Genomic DNA, 20,291 nt, shown 5'->3' on the forward strand with positions numbered 1-20,291 from the left:
ATAAATAAGTGGTTATTATACTCACGTTGAACGCCTTGAGACGCTCTGGGTCGTGGTGACGTGGGTCGAGTCTCTCGTCGACGTCCTCGTCGTCGTCATCCTCGTCTTCTTTGTTCCCGCTGCTGCTGGTCTCGTCCTGGGCGCTGCCGGCGCCCTCGCCTCCGGTCGGACTCGACTCCCGGTCCCGGTCTGAGCGCGAGGGTGTGCAAGACGACGCTGGCGGCGGTGTCTTCTTGAGTCCCATGGCATAGGACGCCCACAGAGACGCCATATCTTCGCCTCCGACGCCAGCGACTGTGCCGAGACTAGGGACCGCTGAGGATAATTCCCCGAGCTCTGACGTCCCATTTCGTGAGTCTAGACACACAAAAAAGTATAACGTTATTTTATGTTGGTGGGATCTGTTGCTTCACATATTAATATAAATATAAATGTACATGTGTGTGTGTGAATGTGTACCGGGAACGATGAGGCAACGGAGAATGAAGAATAAAAAATAATAATAAATAATAAAAAATGAAGCTGTGATGGTCTATAGTAGAGTCGATAGTCTATGGAGCAGCTGCGGTGATGTGTGAGTTAGCACTGGGTTACGTCAGCACGAGCTCGAAATTGTGAAACAGAGCCCGAGGTATTGGTTGGCATTTTAGCAATCTCAGAAACATGTCACGGGATCCAGCGGAGTGTTTGCCATTATGTGGATCCGAGAACAAGTACGCTGAAGGTTAGTTGCCGGTTATGCCGGGTAGGGTATGGGGAGCAGATAGGTAAGTATAGCTTTGAGAAGGGAGGCGACTAGGTGGATAGCTAGATAATGGTGTGTACTGTGGAGCCGAGATTGTCTCTCGGCAATTCCTCGGAGGCAGACAAAGTACACAACAGCACCCCGGGCTATCGCTAAAGGAGTTCCCGGCTAGAAAGCCGGTTACGAAGATCCACGGAGCCGGATTCCCATTCTCCTTTCGCTGCTCGTTTGACGACAACTCGGTTGTTCTAGCCAGCCACTACGCTCTGAACCTGAAATCCTGCGCCAACGTCCTCCGGCTATTCTTTCGACCTCGCTATCGCCTCTAAAGGAAACCGATATACCAACTGTACAGCAGCCGCATTTTCTTCTTCTTCTTGTTCTATTTCTTCTACTTGTTCTTGTTCTTATTCTTATTCTTGCTCTTGGTCTTGGTCTTACTCTTGGTCTTATTTTTATTCTTGTTCTTATTCTTTGTTTCTTACTTTAATACTTTTCTCATTCAGACTTTTTATTCTCTCCGGGTTTTATCGGCGTGGAATCGATTGGACGGTCAGCTCTTCTGGGATAACTTTTAGATAAAAAAAAAAAGTCAAGCGGAGACTTTAAAAAAAATTAAAAAAAAGAACGAGATATCTTTTCCTAGAGTAGTTGAAGAATTACCGGCTTTAGCTTGGCCATGGTCGCTGCTTAGCCGAGGAAAGAAGAGACCAGAGACCAGAGACCAGTAACTACTACGGCCGAAAGCTGGTTCGTTACGCAACCGACGAGTACAAGACGCAAGCCGGCATAACCAGTTTCGCATCTGACCGGCACGAGTGTAGCTGAGTAGGATCAAGTAGACGCGGCGTTTTGTTCCGAGGACGAGCAACAAAAAAACAACAACCCAGGGCTCGAGAAAGGAGTAAATTATCCTTCCGCAAGTTGCTCTGCAACCACCAATGGATTGTATATCAAGTTCCACGCACTCATTTCTTATCACTGTTGTTTTAGTGTTGGTGACGTTGACGGCTTGATTTTAATAATGATAAAAATGACGATAACCAGATCACTTTACCCGATACCGTTGTGTTGTATTGTATAGCAGCTCAGCCGTTGACGTTCTTCCATTTAATTTCACTCGTGACTCTCCGACTCTACTCCATCAGCGAGGTGACTCACCCGTATATTTATTTAATTGCCATACGAGCAGCACTCGGCTCAAACTAAAATTCATCCTCACTGGACACATTCCATTTCAATTAAATGTTTAGTCGCGTTTGATGTTCACTCGCCTTTCAATTCTCCAATTTATAAAAAACATTTAAAAAATTTTTTATTTTTCATTTTACCAAATACGCTCCTATTTTATAACGATGACACATGACAATGCGGGTCCTGATGTCACCGAAAGTGCCGCGACTGTTTTGACGAATCAAACAAAATTTTATAATCCCGTATCGTCATTTAATGTCAGCAATTTAAATGTCAGAATTTATTTAAATAAATTTACTGTACATGAGTCAATTTATCAGCCTAATTGTCCGTGCAATGATATTGTGGAGACACTCTAGTGTAATAATTAATTAATTAATTAATGATTAGAAAAAAAAGAGGGAATGATAAACAGGCAATTAAAATGATGAATAAAGCGTGTTACCTGTGAGTGTGCAGTTGTTAATGGTGTTGTTTGCCGTGGAAATGGCTGATTGGCTGGTGACAGGTGTGCCAATGGTGTTGGCTGTTGTAGTTGATGAGTTATTTGGCGACAGTGCCGCAGATGCAGCCTGCGCCTGGGCCTGCTGCTGAAGATTATAATTCCACGCGAGCAGCATCAGCTTCAGCTTATCCGCGTCTTTCATGAGTGTGGCTGCCAAATTAAAAAATAACCGTGCCAATGACTCTCTACTTAATTTATTAATAAGTTAGTTAATTAATCAATCAATTAATAATTAGTCTTTGTTTTTTTAATTTTTATAATAAATCGCGTGACATCCAGAGGCCAGGATATATTACATTTAATCGACAAATCAATTATGATTAAAAATAAACACGCGATTAGTTTTACAGAAACAGAAACACAACAAATTACTCGACTGCGACTTTAGTCATGTGAATAATGTATTATATAATGATGTAACGTGTGTTATGTGAAGAGGAAATGCGACAGGAGGTTGGGAAAGCCAGAAATTTATCGATCCAAAGGGTGCTGGAGTATATATACACACATATATATATAGAGATAGAGAGATAGAACGGTGATGGAGAATACATGGACGCGGTTCTTGTAAATGATTCAAGCATACCCGATAGCACGATGGCGTCAGCGACGAGACACCTCCTGTTCCTGTCAAAATTTAGGTCATCTACCCAAAACGGCAGCGACTACGACCTGGCCCGATGCCGTCACATACTCGGTTCTGCTCTGCTCTCGCTCATCTCACCGTCAGAGCTCTGAGCCGAACAAGAGAAACTAATTCTTGCCTGTCCGACCGACCGACCGACTCCTCTTTCTCTTTATCCTCATCCTCATCCTCATCCTCCGCCCGTGTACTTCGCTCTACTCGGTTATATATTATTTCAAGCGTTATCCCAACCGTACACGTCTCGGTCTCTCTCTACCATCATCTCGATATTCTTGGCCCCTCGATGCACAGTCACGCTACAAAAGCGATACCGCTGGATATAGATGCAATTACCTTCTGACAAATCTAAAATACCCATTTTTTTATTTTAATTATATTCCTATTGATTAACTTATTAACCATCACCACCATCGCGTGGATGTGCTTTTTATTTTTATAACTTTTTTAAATATTTATTCCCAAGTCTATAAATTAACTGGTACTTAAAAGTATTACTGATAAAATAAAATATAAATATTGAGGTATGCTCACTAGAATAATGATCGTCTTCAGTGATATCTGCAGGCTCTGGGGTCGAAATGTTTTCCTGAAACAAATCCAACAAGTAAACCGTTAACCAAAAGTTTATCAACATATTTACATTTATTTATTTTATAGTCTATAATAAATATCAGATACGTTTAGTATATACATATACATAAATATGTGTAGATTGTAGATATAAAAGTATGGGGTCGGGTTGAGGTTTAGGTTGAGGTTGAGGCAGAGACTATAGGCAGTAGGTGTATAGCAGATGGAAAATTTTATCCGGGTATTGGTGCAGGCCACGCGTCTCGATCGTGACACGAGCGATTTGCATGCAAATGGTTCGAGTGGATAATCGGATGCGCGGCAAGCGACGTCTCCACATCCAAGGTGTTCACGAACCAACCGAGTCCTTATACTTGCAGTCTCTCCTCCCAAGGCTTCAAGACTCAACTTCTACATGCAGACACACACGTCGTAAATTTATCATACCATGTAAGTACCAGGACTTGCTGGTATCCCATAAGAGTACAGTAAATTTGAATTGGCGAAAGAAATCACATCGCGTGCACCGGCCTCCTCGTGGTAATCGATTTGCTGCGAGTATCTGGAATCAGCAACAGTCGGACCGACAACCGACAGCTGGTGATTGATTCGACGGTTTAAAATTAACGGGGTTTCCCATAGGCCTTGCAAACTTTTAGTTCAGGCATATATATATATATATATATATATATATATATATATATAACTCAACGGGTTTTGCGCAAGTCCTAGAAGAGAATGCCGATAGAGAAAAAAAGAGAGAGAGGAGTTGATTGGAAGTTGTAGAAGGAGCGTAAAACTATAGGTGGTCTATCTGTGCCAAGTCTCAACGACGTTGTGCGTTGCAACATCAGAAGGTCGACCGGTATTCCCCATTCGCTCACACTACTTGGACGGTACAGTATTAAATAGCTTTTGCTATGCTCAGTGCACTTACAAGTAAACCTACCGGGGTCCGGGGACCGGCGAAACGTTTGCTGTCGATCTCCTCGGCAACAACCTAACTATTAAACTACAGGCTTTTTTCTGAGCACCAGCACACTCACATTTGTCCCTGTCCCTGTCTCTTTTGTTGGCTTGTGGTGCTACGCCGCGAACTACTCGTTGGTAATGTGCTGGTATAGAGTATCAAGTATAGAGCTAGGCTGAGTTGGATGGATGGACGAATGGATAAAGAGTTGCTGCGGCGGTAGTGTAGGCATTCGGTGAAAAAGGCATCTGCACCGCGACCCAAAAACGAAACGAGGTTCTTACACCGCTCGCCACCAACAAAACCACTACTCTACTCTACTATATAACTCTCTGTGACCGCCTTCTTCCCATCATCCATCACGCTTGTCCGCCGATAGCCTTTTATTCTCCTTATTTTTCACATTCAACGAGTTTCACACCACGTTCAGCTCTTTTATAATCGCAGAATGTATAAATAACTATATGAATATCAATACAAATGCTGTTATTATTCTCAAGTTTAATAATTCTTCATTATTGACTAAACTTTTTTAACCCAAAGTTCAAGCTCCGAAAGAGAGTAGAGGAGAGGAGAGGAGAGAAAAGGGGGAGTCAGAACCGAGTTTGACGTAACGTCAGATATTTAAAGAATGTCGTAATTAATTATTCAGCATTAACCTGAATTTGATCTGGGGTAGAGGAAGAAATTGTCAGAATAATTTCAGATAGAAGTTTAAGGAAATTAAAAACCGAGCTGTCAGAAGTCTGAAGCAAAGCGGCAGATCCTCCGTCGAAGGATAGAGAAGAGGAAAGAGGGACCAAGAGGGAACCACACAGCCAAATGGCAATGCTGTTCTCTCACCTACGCAGGAACCGCCCCACTTCCGGCGGATGTCCTCTGATAAATGGGAATCTCACTGCAGGAACACATTCAGCCGCACACCTACACTACAGAACCAGTCTACTGGTACCTAACTCGGGTGCTGTGACGCATTTGTCTTGTCTCGGTAAACATATTCAACTAAATCGTCATGTTATTGTCATCCATCTACGTATTTTTTTTTTTCCACAAAACAGTATGCGGGTCGAGTATATTTCTTAACACACAATAACTCGTATCGTCTGTTGTGTATTATGGACTCAGTGTGCCCGAAGAAACGCTTATTTTTTTTTTATGATACATAAAAGTTGATGAGACAGATGACTCGGTTCTCACACGCAGGTCAACCAGTGACGTGGGAACAGAGGGTCCAGTAAACGGGAAGGACTAGCTTGAGAATGATGATGATGATGATGATGATGATGATATTCGCGGACCTGTCCGACCGGGTGTCATGAGCGTACCCTCGGGGACGTTGCCGGCTCATCAACGAGTAGGCATATCAACTCGCGTCCAGGGACTTGCTGTTGTTTATGTAACTACAACTATATTATACACTTCATATATTCATATGTATATATACATGAATATATTGCATACATAGATATGTATTGTAACGAACAGCATTTGTTTAGTTGACTGCAATTAAGCCACTTGGCGGCAATTGTTTGTCGCTCAGCAGAGAATTCCGCTCCCACCATCTCTTTCCATGGCTGCCACACATCATGTGGACTCTGCTCACATTATTGTAACAGAGCAAAGTGAACCAGAAAATCCGGCAAAGCACTACTCCAGCGTCAGCAGAAGAGCAACAAATATCCTCACAATGACACGCTATCCAGACGATAAAACCCAACGAGTTACCGGGTCAGCTGGGTCACCAGTCGGGTCCAGGAGCTTGGCGACGATGCTACGGTGTCCTCCAATCAGCTTGCCTGGAGATCGTAAGATTGTATGAGCCGTCTACTCAACGACATGCCAAACTGTTTTCCTCCAGCTATGAGATCTAGATCTCAGCGGTGCTTTTGTTCCTTTAAATGTCGCGTCGTTTTGTGTTTGGACTTTACACTAACTATTATTTGTATATTATGTACATGTAAATATATATTATCCTTGAGATTTGATCTTGTGATTAATAAAATCACATCAGCGTTCGATTTCAGGTTACCTCAACCGTAACCGCCACGTAATTCAGGTATTCTAGTTACGGCATCGTTGAGTCGCCCAATTTGGTCTCGTTTGCCTAACAAATTCGATCTCCAACTGGCGCACGCCTCCTATCCTACTTCTCCACTTCCTCGTTCGCCCGAGTTAGCTGTGTAACTACTCGTCTCCTCTATGTTTGTGTGTCAGCGCTATACCAGTAAGCCCAACAAACCGCTCCCGTAAACTTCCAAGATCTTTTCGCCGATCGCGTGACCGGCATATGATCCAGTTCACGGACGTCCACTACCATAACCACCACTTTTAGCAACAAAGCTATTACTTTTGTCCAAGACGATTAGATTTGTGTGTTATCGACTGCCTGACGGACATTACATCGTCATATTGCTAGCTGCTCAATAACGACATTCAATATGTCAGAGAAGGCTCGTTACTCATCAGCCAAATGAATTGTCAACACAATTAATGATTACGGGTGAACTGCTGGTATAGTGCGTGTATGTTGTGTGTAGATGTATACATGTGTGCTTTCGAGTATCACATACTTAAACTTAAATAGGACGGACAGGAGCTGACGTCAGCGTTGACTTATGCGCCAAAGTGGCTCCAAGGCAGGTTGCGTCAGGGGACCGCAGAGCAGATCGAATGGTCTTGAAGTATACGAATAAGGGGACTAGAGATATAGCCAAGCCAAGCTAGCCGAGAATATATAATATAGAATACACTTATAAAGTGGCAGAGAAGGATGGGGTCACCGTCAACACGATAACCTCACACGTGTGCTAAAAAAATGATAAAAAAATATTAATGGCGACAGGGAAAGAAGATAGACGACGGGGTTTTCACCGAGCAAACGTAACCAGGTTTATAATCTAGCATCTTGCTCAGCTGGGGACTATACTCCTTCGGTTCTACTCCTTGGTGCTCTTTAACACTCAGCTCGGTCCACTGAGGGAAAGGAGAGAGAAGAGCCTTGAAAATTGAATCCCGACCCCTGCCGGCGGCTAACCAGCCAGTAATTTATTACATGATTGTACCGAGGTGTGCTAATGTGCATCATCCGTGCAAATTGCTTGGGATCCGTTGAATATTCACTATCGTCGTCTAACTGTACCCAATCTATATATATATATATATATAGACCCTCCTCCTCCTCCTCCTTCTTCATCCGGACTCGGCATTCAGCACCAACTTTAATCCTATCATCATCACCGTCTTATAAACAGCCGAGCATTCCATTGCTCTCCCTTGTCCATGCGTATCTCGATACAACAAGAGCTAGTTGATTCCGTTCCATTCCATTCCATTCTACTCTACTCTATTCGAAAAGACATGCCATGGACAATGAGCTACAATCTGCCGCTGCAGTCCATGCGTCAGTAGGAAAGATGTGAAAGTGTTTTTCTCACATGTCCTCCAGGCAAATCACACACGGCACATACATTTACACATTTATATATCTATATATATATATAGAGAGAGAATATTATGTATTTATGTATGTATATGTATGCATATTAGCCTCTTGAGCAGATCGTATTTATCCAATAGTAGCATTATATGTATGTACGGATGACGGTGTCTGCCGTGCTCGGTTGGCTACCTTACTTGACCCCTGCACAACGAGGGACAATTGGGTGTAACAGTCTCCCATTCGTCTGGCAGTTGCCCTCCTCTGCTTCTCAGCTCCTCTGCTCCTCTTCCTTCAACGCAGTTACTGGTAACTGCTGATGCCACTGGTATGTTGGTACTGTCTGCCACCGTCCGTGTTTCTCTGAATCCCTGTAGCCGTGTAACACATCCATTATTCCCAGGGTGTGTCGCATGTGTGTGTAAATTCTATATATATGTGTGTGTGTATAAATATCTCTGTTGCTCAATACCCGTGACAGCGTTGGCTCCCTCTGCTCTACTCACTCGGGCATACGTACATCCCAGATCTCACTGATGGGGACAATTCGAGGCCAACTAACAGAGCAAACCGTCCTCTTCCAGTTAAACACTTGTTTATTTTATTTATTTATTTATACTAAACTTATTTTTCAGTCGCTACATATACGTCATGTGCATTGTCGGGTTCAATCTACACTTGTACAATTAAACTCTGACTAAATACTGCTGGCTACGTACATTGTGTAGACTATGTACATATTTTTAATAATAATAATAATAATAATAATAATAATAATAATAATAATAATAATAATAATAATAATAATAATAAGTATATTATATATGAGCCCGAGTCACGTGAATTAAATAATATTGAGGAAAAAGTATCGCACGCTAGCTCATCTTTACTAGACTTACAACGAATGTAGGCTGCACCGCGTAATGTAAGAGGAGGAAAGAGAGTCGCGGGTCTCGCAAATGAGTATCATATCAGTCAACTTGGGTATATATATATCTATATATATATATATATATATACAACAGTGATGTTATATATATGCCTGCTAGTATAGCAGTGCCTTGTCCGCGTGTGTCTGAACTTGAGAACAAGATATCTGAGCTCAACTCCTATCCGTTGGCTGGATGGGTTGCCAGAGAACATTATATATACTTGGCGATGACGTGTACATGCGTATATGAGATTTGTATTCGTGTCTTGGTTTCGGTCTCCTTGTATCTGGTACTCGGCGATGTGCCTCTCGGTTTCTTGTTTGCGAGAATGAGAAATTGCGAATAAGGAGTTTGCTAAACCAACAAGATAAAAGAGGATGCATTTAAATATATATATTTAAAAATCCTCAAGGTCCATTCGCGAGATGTCTCTCCTTTCGCGGTAGTTTATTTAGAGTTTAACAAATCCGTCGAGCGTGTCAATGCGATCTCGTTTAAATCCGCATATCATTAGTCCAATCAGCCAAAGCCGAGGGACGAAATTGTCCGCAGGCGCTACTGTATCGAGAAGGAAGCGAACAAGCGAATCCAGGTTGATGTCAGTCGAAGGACACGTTCTCAGCATTCCGGGGCATCGGTTAACATACCTAATGCTTTTTATCATGAATTACTTTATTGAGTATCGCACCACTTGCCAACTGATATCTCAATTGGTTCAACGAAGACAATTATCATTATAAATTATAATATATCGTTTTAGTTTTATTTAAAATTTATACGGATGAAAAACCACCAGCAATTTATTACAAACGACTTGAGTTTAGTTACTTCACACCCTTCTGACCGTTGGACTCGACACTACCATGAGTTTAAAACTCGATTCACACCTCTCTGGTGCAGCCGACCCAAGTGTATTGGACTGTATACAGAATATACATATATATATGTATGGAGGTTTAGTAGTTTCTTTGCCCGTTTCATCATGTGCAACTCACGAGGGAAGACCCTGTATGGAGTTTAGCGATGGCTACGAACCAGCTTGCCATTTTCAACGATCGAGACGACTTGTATTGCGGTCTGGTGAGAACAAAATAAAATAACACCAATAGAAATAATAATAATAATAAGAAAAAGAATAAGAATAAGAATAAGAATGGGAATGAGAATGGTTAAGTCGAGAGGAAAATTTCTTGGATAAGATAAATTGAGGATGGATGAAAAGAGAGATAGAGGTCAGAAGCTTCACCAACCAATCAGCAGTTTAAGTGAGATTGATCCTAAACTCTTTAAATAATCAACGTACATTTTTTACGATACGGACTCAACTCTAGAATTTTTGACTTCAAGTGAATTTACCACTTCGTGTTAAATAATTTATGATGTAAAATACATGGATATCGATATAAATATATAAATTAGTGTTGAAATGATGAATTTTTTTTTAGTTTAAATGGGATTGTCTGGCTGGCGGTGAACTTTTTGCTGCTCGAACGAATATACGTTTCTATATAGAGGCGAGCGACCCTCAACCGCGGCAGCAATCTCTTCTGCCGGAATAAACTGCCGTAGTACCTCTGCTCGATGGTTGAGGCGTTTTCCTCTACTCTCGTCCCTCTCTGTACCAGCGAGCCACCGTCTTTGCGGCGTCTGGCAAAGGGGTTATATGTACGTCGGAATAGCACCCGGGTGCGGTATTGGCCGGGAGAGTGCTCAACACGAATAGTATACTCGGCTATGATGGTAGTTGCACTAGCACCGGCATCAGCACCACCAGCAGTTGCTGTAGATGTAGTTGTAGAACTAGTAGTAGTAGTAGTGGTAGTGGAATAAGAAGAGATGGAGGTAAAATGCGAGAAGAGAAAAGAGGGAGCGAGAGGTCTTAAACTGGCAGTGAGATTTTATAGGAGTTCATCTTCCGGCGATGGGAATGCCGGACGGGAATGGGGCCGTTCAAAACTGCTGGCCGTTATGTGTGTTGGCGTAGGAAGAAGCGCGGAACGGAGGGAGGTTCAATGCACCAGGAGGGTGTACAAAAAAAAGGTGCCAGCGACGTGCTGAGAATTTTTTGGCTTCGACTCGCAAAAAGTCTTGAGCTCTTTATTTTTTTTTCTTTTTTTTTTTTATCAACTTTTTTGTACTACTGCTGCTACTGCGTATGTAGAGAGTGAAGTTGAGTCGAGCTCCAAATCGATAAATGCATTTGATAATTTTTTATAAATTTTCCGAGCAAGCATTTGGCTTTTTTTAGAGAAAGAATCCTTGAATTTGTGCGTTATAATTTTTGGTCGTTTTTCTTTCCTTATTTTTAGTGTGTTAGTTGTTTTGTTGTTTTTTAGCCGTACAACGTCTACGTCGTTGAAGATATATGTACGAGTAGAGGCGTATAACGGACGAGAGATCTCTAAAAACGTGGTGCACACGTGTAGAAACGAAAAAAGACTGTGGCAGAGCAAGAGGTGAAACAGGAGAGACGAGAGTAATACTCTGCTGTGAAAGATGTTGTGTAGAGTAAGAGTTAGTTGGTGGGCAGAGGACACCGACGCACGCAGAACACGCGGATACCTGATGTTATATTTAAACTAAGACTCGGCGAAGGTCCACCGGCCGACGACTGATGCGCAAAAAGCATTCGTCTTGTGTGTGGAAAGATAACCCACGTGACCTTCCTGCCTCCGCGTCCCTCTTGTGTAGACTCACAAGTAACTCGCTATTCGCTCTTTCCCTCTCTCTCTCACTCACTTACTCGCTCGCTCGAGAAACATTGGCGGGAAAAAAAGAGTTGCCGGTTGATAAATGTGCGGGAGTCAAGAGAATAGCTGTGTATAAAAGAGAGTGAAGAGAGAGAAAAAAAATACGATCCACGTCCGGGATGTGCACATGTTGAAACTAAAACTCAATGAACTGCTATCGATTAGCTGCTCATTTTATTCAACGGCATGCTCGCGTTTTATTTTTATTTTTTTCCCTCCCACTTTGCTCTCTCGCATTTTAACTGCGTTACCCTCGCTAATTCTCGCACCCTCGAGCGCCTGCTACACATCTCGCTTGCATTCACCCTCTCATCGTAAATTCTCGTTCACTTCTCTCCGAACGTGTGTTGCACCTCGTATTTTTTATTTTATTTTATTTTATTTATTTTATTCTTTTTTGTTTTTTTTTTGTTTTTTTTTTTTTTTTAGGTATTAACTCACTTTAAGGGGTGAACTCGCGAAAACAGGATCAGTCACGGGGCTACTGGGTCGGTTTATTTATTTATGTTTTTTTTTTAACTCGCCTCTCGCCTCTTTATTTATTTTTCGTGAACCACCAACACACATACAAACGTATATACTATATAGATATATATACTAGAGTATACTTTGGTTTAATTAATTAACGTTTATCAAAAGTGTGTGGCAAGTAAGAGCGCATTTAATTCTACAGAATGGAGATGAGCTGGATGATGTATTTGGGTGTAGCAGTACAGGGTAACCGGAAATTTATTTAATTCAATGCTCGATTTGACGAGCGTTTCCATTTGGCCAGGATCCAAAGCTTCGACGACTCCAAGTCGGTTTTGGAGCCGACGAGGAACGGCTTTCGGATGGTATGCAGCCTCGTAACTTGGTGTACAAAACGTACGTGCAAGAATAAGTGGGCAGAAAGAGAAGAGAAGAACCGTAGAGTCGAGCGTTGGAGCCCAGGTGGGAGGAGGGGGCAGTATCCGATCTATCCAAGACGTTGACGGTAGACTGTCTAAAGGTACGTTGTACTCAAACAAAGTAAGATATAATTAGAACAACGCTGGCTGCAACTGGTGCGTCGACTCAAGCTTGCTTACACATACGCGCCTCAAATTTCCACGTGTTACTAAATCGTTTTCGTCGCGACGACTAAATATTTAGTTCACGTGTGATAAATAATATTTACACACACACACACACACACACACAAATATATGCATATATTTATATCAAGTTTAATGCTACTTAGCGGCACGTAGAGCTTACGCTTGACCTTTTAATAAACAATCGAGGTGAGAGTTTAAGTCGCTCGCAATTTAATATAACTCCGGAAAATGATACTGTCCGTCTTTAACCCCGTTCGCCTTCATACCAGCAGTATCAATACCAAGCTCATAGATCTTGTGCACTCATCTCCAATCGCTTTATCTCTCTCCGGTCGTTTTATTCCTCTGGTACCCGGTAACCTTCGACGGCCATAAATAATCCCGGCTATCAACAATCTGCTTAGCGGACAGGGAAATTACCCCGAGGGTGCCAACAAGTCGACCCGCTAAAATTTCATGCTCTTATTTTTTTTACTGATATTGCCACGCGGGTAATAATCGCCTGCTATTTGGCGAGCGTAATAGTCAATTGCGTCACGATTGATCTCCTGCCCACCGATATACGATAACTACCTACATACTACACAATAAATATATTTTACATCCAGACATTTATTGTGTATGTATATAAATCCACGGACGCAGCATATTGTCGCTTTGGAACAATTAAAAAATTTATCAAGGATATCTAGATATCTTATCTCTGACACCTGCACGAAACTATCGCGTGATCCTTGTTTATGCTGCTATACCGGGCTCACAATAACAGTCAATGTGACACAAAAAGCCAGTAAATAAATAAATAGATAAATAGAATGTAAAAAAGAAAAAAATTTCTTTTTTTTTTTTTTTTTTTTTTTTTTACAAAGACTTTGGCACGTGTGGATGTCTGCGGCCCATTCGCGCTGCATTTTATGCACAACCAGACGACAATTTGGCTTGACTGCTCGCACTCTGTGTATCGATCATCGGGCTTCTGCATGCCGAGCGAGAACGCTCACCGGTTAAAAAAATATATAAATAAAAATAAAGGAAACAAAATAAAATAAAAATAAAATTCGCAGGGCGATCTACGGGTCACGGAAAAACGCGACAGTATCAGAGCACGGTTGTATGTCCACTGGATTGTATGTTGGCCAATCGTTTTTCGATGCCAGTACTCTTAAAACAATATTCATGTTTCATATTTTCCATTTTAAAAAAAAACAATAATAATAAAAATAAAAAATATGTTCATGTGTAGCATACGAGCAACATGATGCCGGTAAATAGTAAAAATATTAATTGTCCCATCAAATCCTCATTACCCCGTGCATTTATACAGAAAAAAAAATGACGCGCCCACGCTATTCCGCAGTTTAGACTTGCGAGCAAACATTTGTGGACTCCACGCTGAATGATGACTGCAGCCGCCATGTTGTTGCACCCACTGACTACTGCCCACATATGCGGTGGTTTTAAAATGCCTTGGGCACCGCACGCTCTCTACTATACCCAATAATAAAACCGAGACAGTTGTTGAACGCAGCTAGAACAGAAATCGGAAAACGCAAACCACTAATTCACCGTCTCGAATAAACTTTAAACTTGTTCCTAAACAAAATCTCCATTTATCCAGCTCCCAAACTCACTAAAACAATTAATCTGTATTTTATTCAATCTTAAAATAATTTAAACTCCGTTTCTATTAGAGTTTGTAAGTAAAAGAGCTCGAGGATTACCACAAGATAACGAATTAATTTTTAAACTGATACCTCATATCACTTTATAGCAGCAGATTGTCTCGTGCACGCGCTTACTGTTTAATTCGTGACAATTACCTGAAAGCAAACAAGAGACACTTGTTAAATTAATTACCAAGTTAAACTAATTATACAAATACAAATTAAATAATAATATGTGTGTATCATATAATTGTTGCACACATGTGATATATGTATGTAGAGTAGAGCCGTGTGTATCAAGTGGTAAAAAATTTAAGTACTGTGAAAATGACCTGGAAAAGCTTTTATTTGCGCGGAACGTTACGCTCCGACTTTTTTTTTTGCGGAAAAAATAATTCTCTATGGGCCTCTTATTATACCGCGGGAGAGGCGACCCACAAGAGAGTTTAACTATATATACTGATATATATATATATATAGAGTATGTAAATGTATATATCTATATATATGTGTGGATATGTATAATGTACTCGGGCAAAACGAAGGGCGGCACAGGCGAGTGAACAGGCGGGTCGTCATATAGCTGTAGATATATGTATATGTATATATATATATATATATATATATATATATATATATATATATATATATATATATATTGTACTGGCAAACGAAGCAGTAAACGAAGCAAGCAGTCAAGTAAGCGACGACTTGAGCAAGTAAACGAGTGACGGGAAAAGAAACTGAGTATAGTGGTTATCATACTCTCTGTACTGCTTTACAGTCGCCGACTCTACTAGATGTACTTAATAAAAAATAAAATGTTGGTCATTATAAAAACCGGAAGATAAATAAAATAAAATAATAAAAAAATATAATAATAATAATCATGATAATGGTAATAATAAATATAAGCTCTATTAAAACTTGTTGATTTAGTAAATAAAGTTAAGTGGGTAAATAAAAGTAATTTTCTGGGATTTAATTATCCGGTAAAGGGAGAAGGTAGGATATAATGTATAAAACTGGAGTAATGCCACTGAATAAATTAATTAATGGTAATTATGTATCAGAAATCTTAGTTGGGTTTAACCGCGGATACTCAGCCTCTTTCGGTCTGGCTGGCCACCGCGACAGAACAATTGCTGCCAAAAAGTTTAAACTCAACTCCAATTTGTAAGCGACTTTACTTTCTGCAGTCTTTGCTCGTAAAATATTTAATCCGAGTCAAGTCGGGTAAATAAGACAGTGGGGTTTTTGCAATCATCCGGTTGATATGGGGTTTATTACATTAGCGAGTGACTCGATGGTTGCCAAATCTCAGTCTTTATTTTTTAAGGACGATGGTGAAAATAAAAATAAATAATAGATGGGTTTGATGTAAAGTGGAATCAACTGGTGACTAAGTAGCGGGGAATCGATGCCAAATTAACAGCTCGAAACATTGGGGGTGAGAAAGATAGGAGGATAAGGTGGGAAGGGGGTGGGGGAGGAGGAAGGACGTGATGTCTATAGAAACGAGTCTGTCGTTTGGTGGCTCGAGGCAACTTGTAGTCGTCCCGTTTAAAGCTGATGCCGCGCGCGGTACGCCAGCAACATGGCCATAGATAAGTGTTAGGTATCAACTTGTTGCATTAATTACAGCGGCCAGGCTATTAGCCATCGATTCTTCACCGCGTAAGTTTAGCTTCCTCTACAGCTCTTACTCTTTCCGTATTCACGCTTCACACACAATTATTTATCTCTATTACTGTTATTACTTTTTTTTATGCTTCATTACGTTTCCCCTATTGATTTATTTTATTTCATTTTTTTTTTTTGTACTTCATTTAATTTCTTTCCGCTCATTAACCAGCCTGGTAGCTGGTTAACCACGGCCATGATCTATCACAATATTAACCATTAGCGCTAATAATTTATCAGAAAGTTTGTTTTTGAAGGTATAATTATGATGAAGGTGATGATAACAATACAAAGTGCTACAAGAAGGTTAATTAAAACACACGTCCAGGTGCGTTGTTGCTATCATTGTTATTATTGCGGCCCAGTAAAGCGCACGCTGCTGGATGTGTGCGAATTAAATTTTAACGAGTACTTATGTTTCGCCTGCAATAATTACGATTTATTTTGCTCGAGAGAATCCCACTGGTTGCCAATTGCTGGTCTTAATTTTACTTTACTAAATTGCTCTGAATTTAACTTTTTTTTTCCCCGCTATGAAAATTGACGATTTTTTTAAAATTAGAGATCTTGACTTTGGTCGGATTTTACAAAATTGAGTTTTCATCAAATGTCGAGGCTTCAAAGTCCTAGGACGTGTGTTCATGTGTGTAACCTAATTTTTGCCTTGCAATCAGTCGATTGGTTTTGAAAATGTCAGCTAAAATTTACTTTTTCACCGAAATGTATTTTCATTTTCTTCGACCGTTTTTCTGATTTTTTAAAATTATCCACAGAAAAAAAAAATTATTGACGCGACCCGACGCAATTTGACGCTAAAAATATTCATTAAATTTTATTAAGCTAATGGATGAGGTTCGACTATAGATAATGAGCAAATGAAATTGAATATTATAATTATAAATCAGGCTGTAGTGTTCGAATAGATCTATATAATATTGAATGACTAAATTTCTGGTTGAAGCACTTAGGTTTAATTATAATAATAATAATAGCCATTGATAATTTTTCTCTTATCGGATTGGAATAGTCGAGTGTATAAACCAGGAAAGAAGTACAGAGCAAGAGTTAATGAAAAATTAAAAGTAAAAATGCTCTCAGGTCATTTGCGGTCGCGCTCGATTTATCGACTTGCTGATTTAAGACTTTAATTATCTTGCGATTGATAATTTAATTTTAATTGATTAAGCTAATTGATAAATGAGAGTTAATTGTTTGAATCTGTTTGAGTTTAAATGAAACTAGACAAGGATTTAGCGAGTGAAAATAAAATATTAAATGTTAATATTAAAAGCGGAAGTGGTTTTCAGTTACACCGATATACATTCATATCATTCGTGCTTAAAAAAAAATATTCATTTTTATTTTATCTTTTTTTTTTATGTGTGTTTTATTAACACTAAAATTATTCACAGTAAATTTAATCACGGGAGAGTTTACACAAACATTTGAAAGCGATAAAAAAATTTAGTAAAACTCGTTGACGTATTTTGAAAGCTGGAAGGAAAAGGGGAAAAATAGTTTTATATATATACATATAAAAAAAATATAAAATAACGAATATAAAAGGCACTCGAGCACGAAAGCTCGACGAACTATCGGTGAAAATCGAGAGCGTCGAGTGTGGATGTGGAGCCAGAGTACGAGAGATCGAATTTTACGAAATAAATTCAACGGGGCGGGACGTGGGGAGACGATCAGCCGATCACACAGTGCGGGATAGGTAGTTGGAATATATTTCAAAAGCTACTAGAGAGGAAAGGGTCGACGGCGGCTATTTCGAGCGAACACTGTGGTCGTTGTGCCATCCAGGATCCTATCTACATATATATAGATATAGATATATAAATATACATATATACATGCTTGTATATACACATAAATGTATGAGTACAGTACACACTATACCCGTCAATAATCTGCTGAATAAACTATCGCATGACCCACCCACTAGCACCCACCTACGGGCTCGTGCATCGACGCCACGCGATCTTCACCTACGTCAGCCGCTTACATTCACCAAAGATATATATTTATATATATGTACGACATGTACATACATGTATGCGTCCATATATATATCGTTTATCTTTACCTCTTGTGGTCATTAAATAATCATCAGTGGGAAAAATACAATATAATAGTTTTACCAAAAGATTCGCAATGACATTTTTTATTTTTATCACTGGCACTTTTAGCCATTTATTATTCATTGCTTCCCGTTGGATCAGTCATTGTTTATTTAAACAATAATGTAATTGCAGTGGGGTCTAGATGTGTGTGTGTGTGTGTGTGAGTGAGTGATGATGAATCTTTGACGGACCGAGGATCTGAAATGATGTAAAGTATGAATTTTATGGTATTGTGTGAAATTAACGAATCCCCGAGCACTTAAACTCGTTGAAAAGTTAAATGCATAATAAAAATCTTGATGGAACTATCGTGTCTGTATCAGTGAACGCTGTCGAATATTAACGAATGAGAAATATATTGAAATGTAAACCGTGTTCAAATTGAAATGTGACCCGAATCTGTCGACGTGTACACTGGAATAAAACAGAATACATTTAAAGGGTCAACGCCATTAAGTTATTTTGGTTTTCATTATTTAAGGGATTTAATTTTTATAAAAAGAAAAAATGGCAGTTTTAAAAAAAAAAAAAAAATAATAATAATTGTCAGTGATTCATTTTTCTCTATTTTTATTCTTCTGAGTCATTAAATAATTATTTTGTATTATGACTGTTGTTAAAAAAAAAGTTTTGCTTTTCTCAAAAATTTTTTGCGTACAAATTAAAAGCAAATTTTTTTTTTTTGTTTAAAAAAAAATTTTTAATTGATTAAAAATTCAAATCGATCTTTTTTCTTACACTTGAAAAATTTTCGTATCAAATTTCTGATGTTAAAAAATGTTCAGTTAATTAAAAAAAAAAAAAAAAAAAAAAAAAATTTGATTATGAAATCCACGAGTGTTGAACTAAGATATTACACATGAGATATTGAAAGGAGGGAGTGACCTCGCGGTCTTACATATATACGTAGTACCACTACAACCGTAAAGGAACCCAGGTAATTAAGTTTCACGGTCTCGAATAATTACCCAGCTAGCGAGCGTGGCATCCGGTCTGAATCCCCGACCATCCTCAATTTCGGAGGGAGCATAATTCACTATTCTCGGCATATCGTCAGCGAAACACATCAGGTAACTCAGTGTGCTCTCGAGTTAAGTATAGTTAGCCAGCCTTTGCTGGATATTAAGATTCGATTACATTACACATACATACTGTATAAATGCTTGCAAGATTGACGGCACCCGTATATTCTTCCACATGTTAACTTACGGCGTATTCACACGTTAATCCCCTATTCGCTATTTTCTTACGTGAGAGAATAATTTCTCACCGCAAATTATTCCTCACCCGTCACGTCGAATTAACCCGAATGCCTGACGAGGGCGGCCAGCGGGAAAACGCCAGCAACCAGGACTGAAAGGTAAATCTCCATACTGGGTGAAGTCGTAGGTCCGGGACGTATCGATTTGATTTTAGAGAGGAGATTGCCGAGTAATTCGATCGAGTCTCAGGGATATAATCCCGAATTCGATCAGTCTCTCCTCATGTCTGCCCCTCTGCCGCTTTTTCACTCCAGAATTCACTCCACCACCCACTCATCCAACTCGCGCGCTATCGTTCTGATAAAAGTATTTCCCGACGCGATAAGTTAATTCGTACCGCTAATAGAAGGATATATAACGCGTAGAGGAATTTAAAATGAGACATGTCTGTGTCTAAGTTTCCATGTCGGCTCGGATTTCAGAGTAGAGGATTTCAATTGTCGAAAGAATTCAACGAATGACACTAGTGTTATTAAACTTGTAACGTCTAAGAAGTCGTCTTAATTAATATTTATGTAATTTAAAGTCTGTGTAAGTCGAATTTAATAATAATAACGTGTAATACATATACATATATGACTTGCAAATCATCCGGCTCGGTAAATTACTATGCGCATACAATATTCGATTGTAAAAAAATTAAAAATATATTTCAGGTGTGAATTCCATAAAATGATTTGCTGATGTGACCTTTAGCTCAATGCTAAATATAAAGTATGATTTTGC

The 20,291-nt window shown here is 39.7% G+C and overlaps 1 protein-coding gene across 3 annotated transcripts in view; it reads right to left on the bottom strand.

The window, feature by feature from the left end:
- Nucleotides 1-20,291, bottom strand: part of LOC103568865 (nucleolar protein 4-like) — a 35,001-nt gene that overhangs the window by 9,604 nt on the left and 5,106 nt on the right. For 2 of the 3 annotated variants that reach the window (XM_053741946.1, XM_008545871.3), the window contains exons 2-4: nt 3,622-3,676; nt 2,385-2,594; nt 26-357 (exon numbers count right to left, since the gene is read on the bottom strand). In XM_053741946.1, the coding sequence (XP_053597921.1) occupies nt 26-357; nt 2,385-2,594; nt 3,622-3,676 (597 nt within the window). Of the gene's footprint in view, nt 1-25; nt 358-2,384; nt 2,595-3,621; nt 3,677-14,581; nt 14,648-20,291 lie in introns of all 3 variants that reach the window. The other variant, XM_014440808.2, reaches the window with a different exon arrangement.

Source organism: Microplitis demolitor, chromosome 1, assembly GCF_026212275.2.
Source record: "Microplitis demolitor isolate Queensland-Clemson2020A chromosome 1, iyMicDemo2.1a, whole genome shotgun sequence".
Classification (NCBI taxonomy): Eukaryota; Metazoa; Arthropoda; class Insecta; order Hymenoptera; family Braconidae; genus Microplitis; species Microplitis demolitor.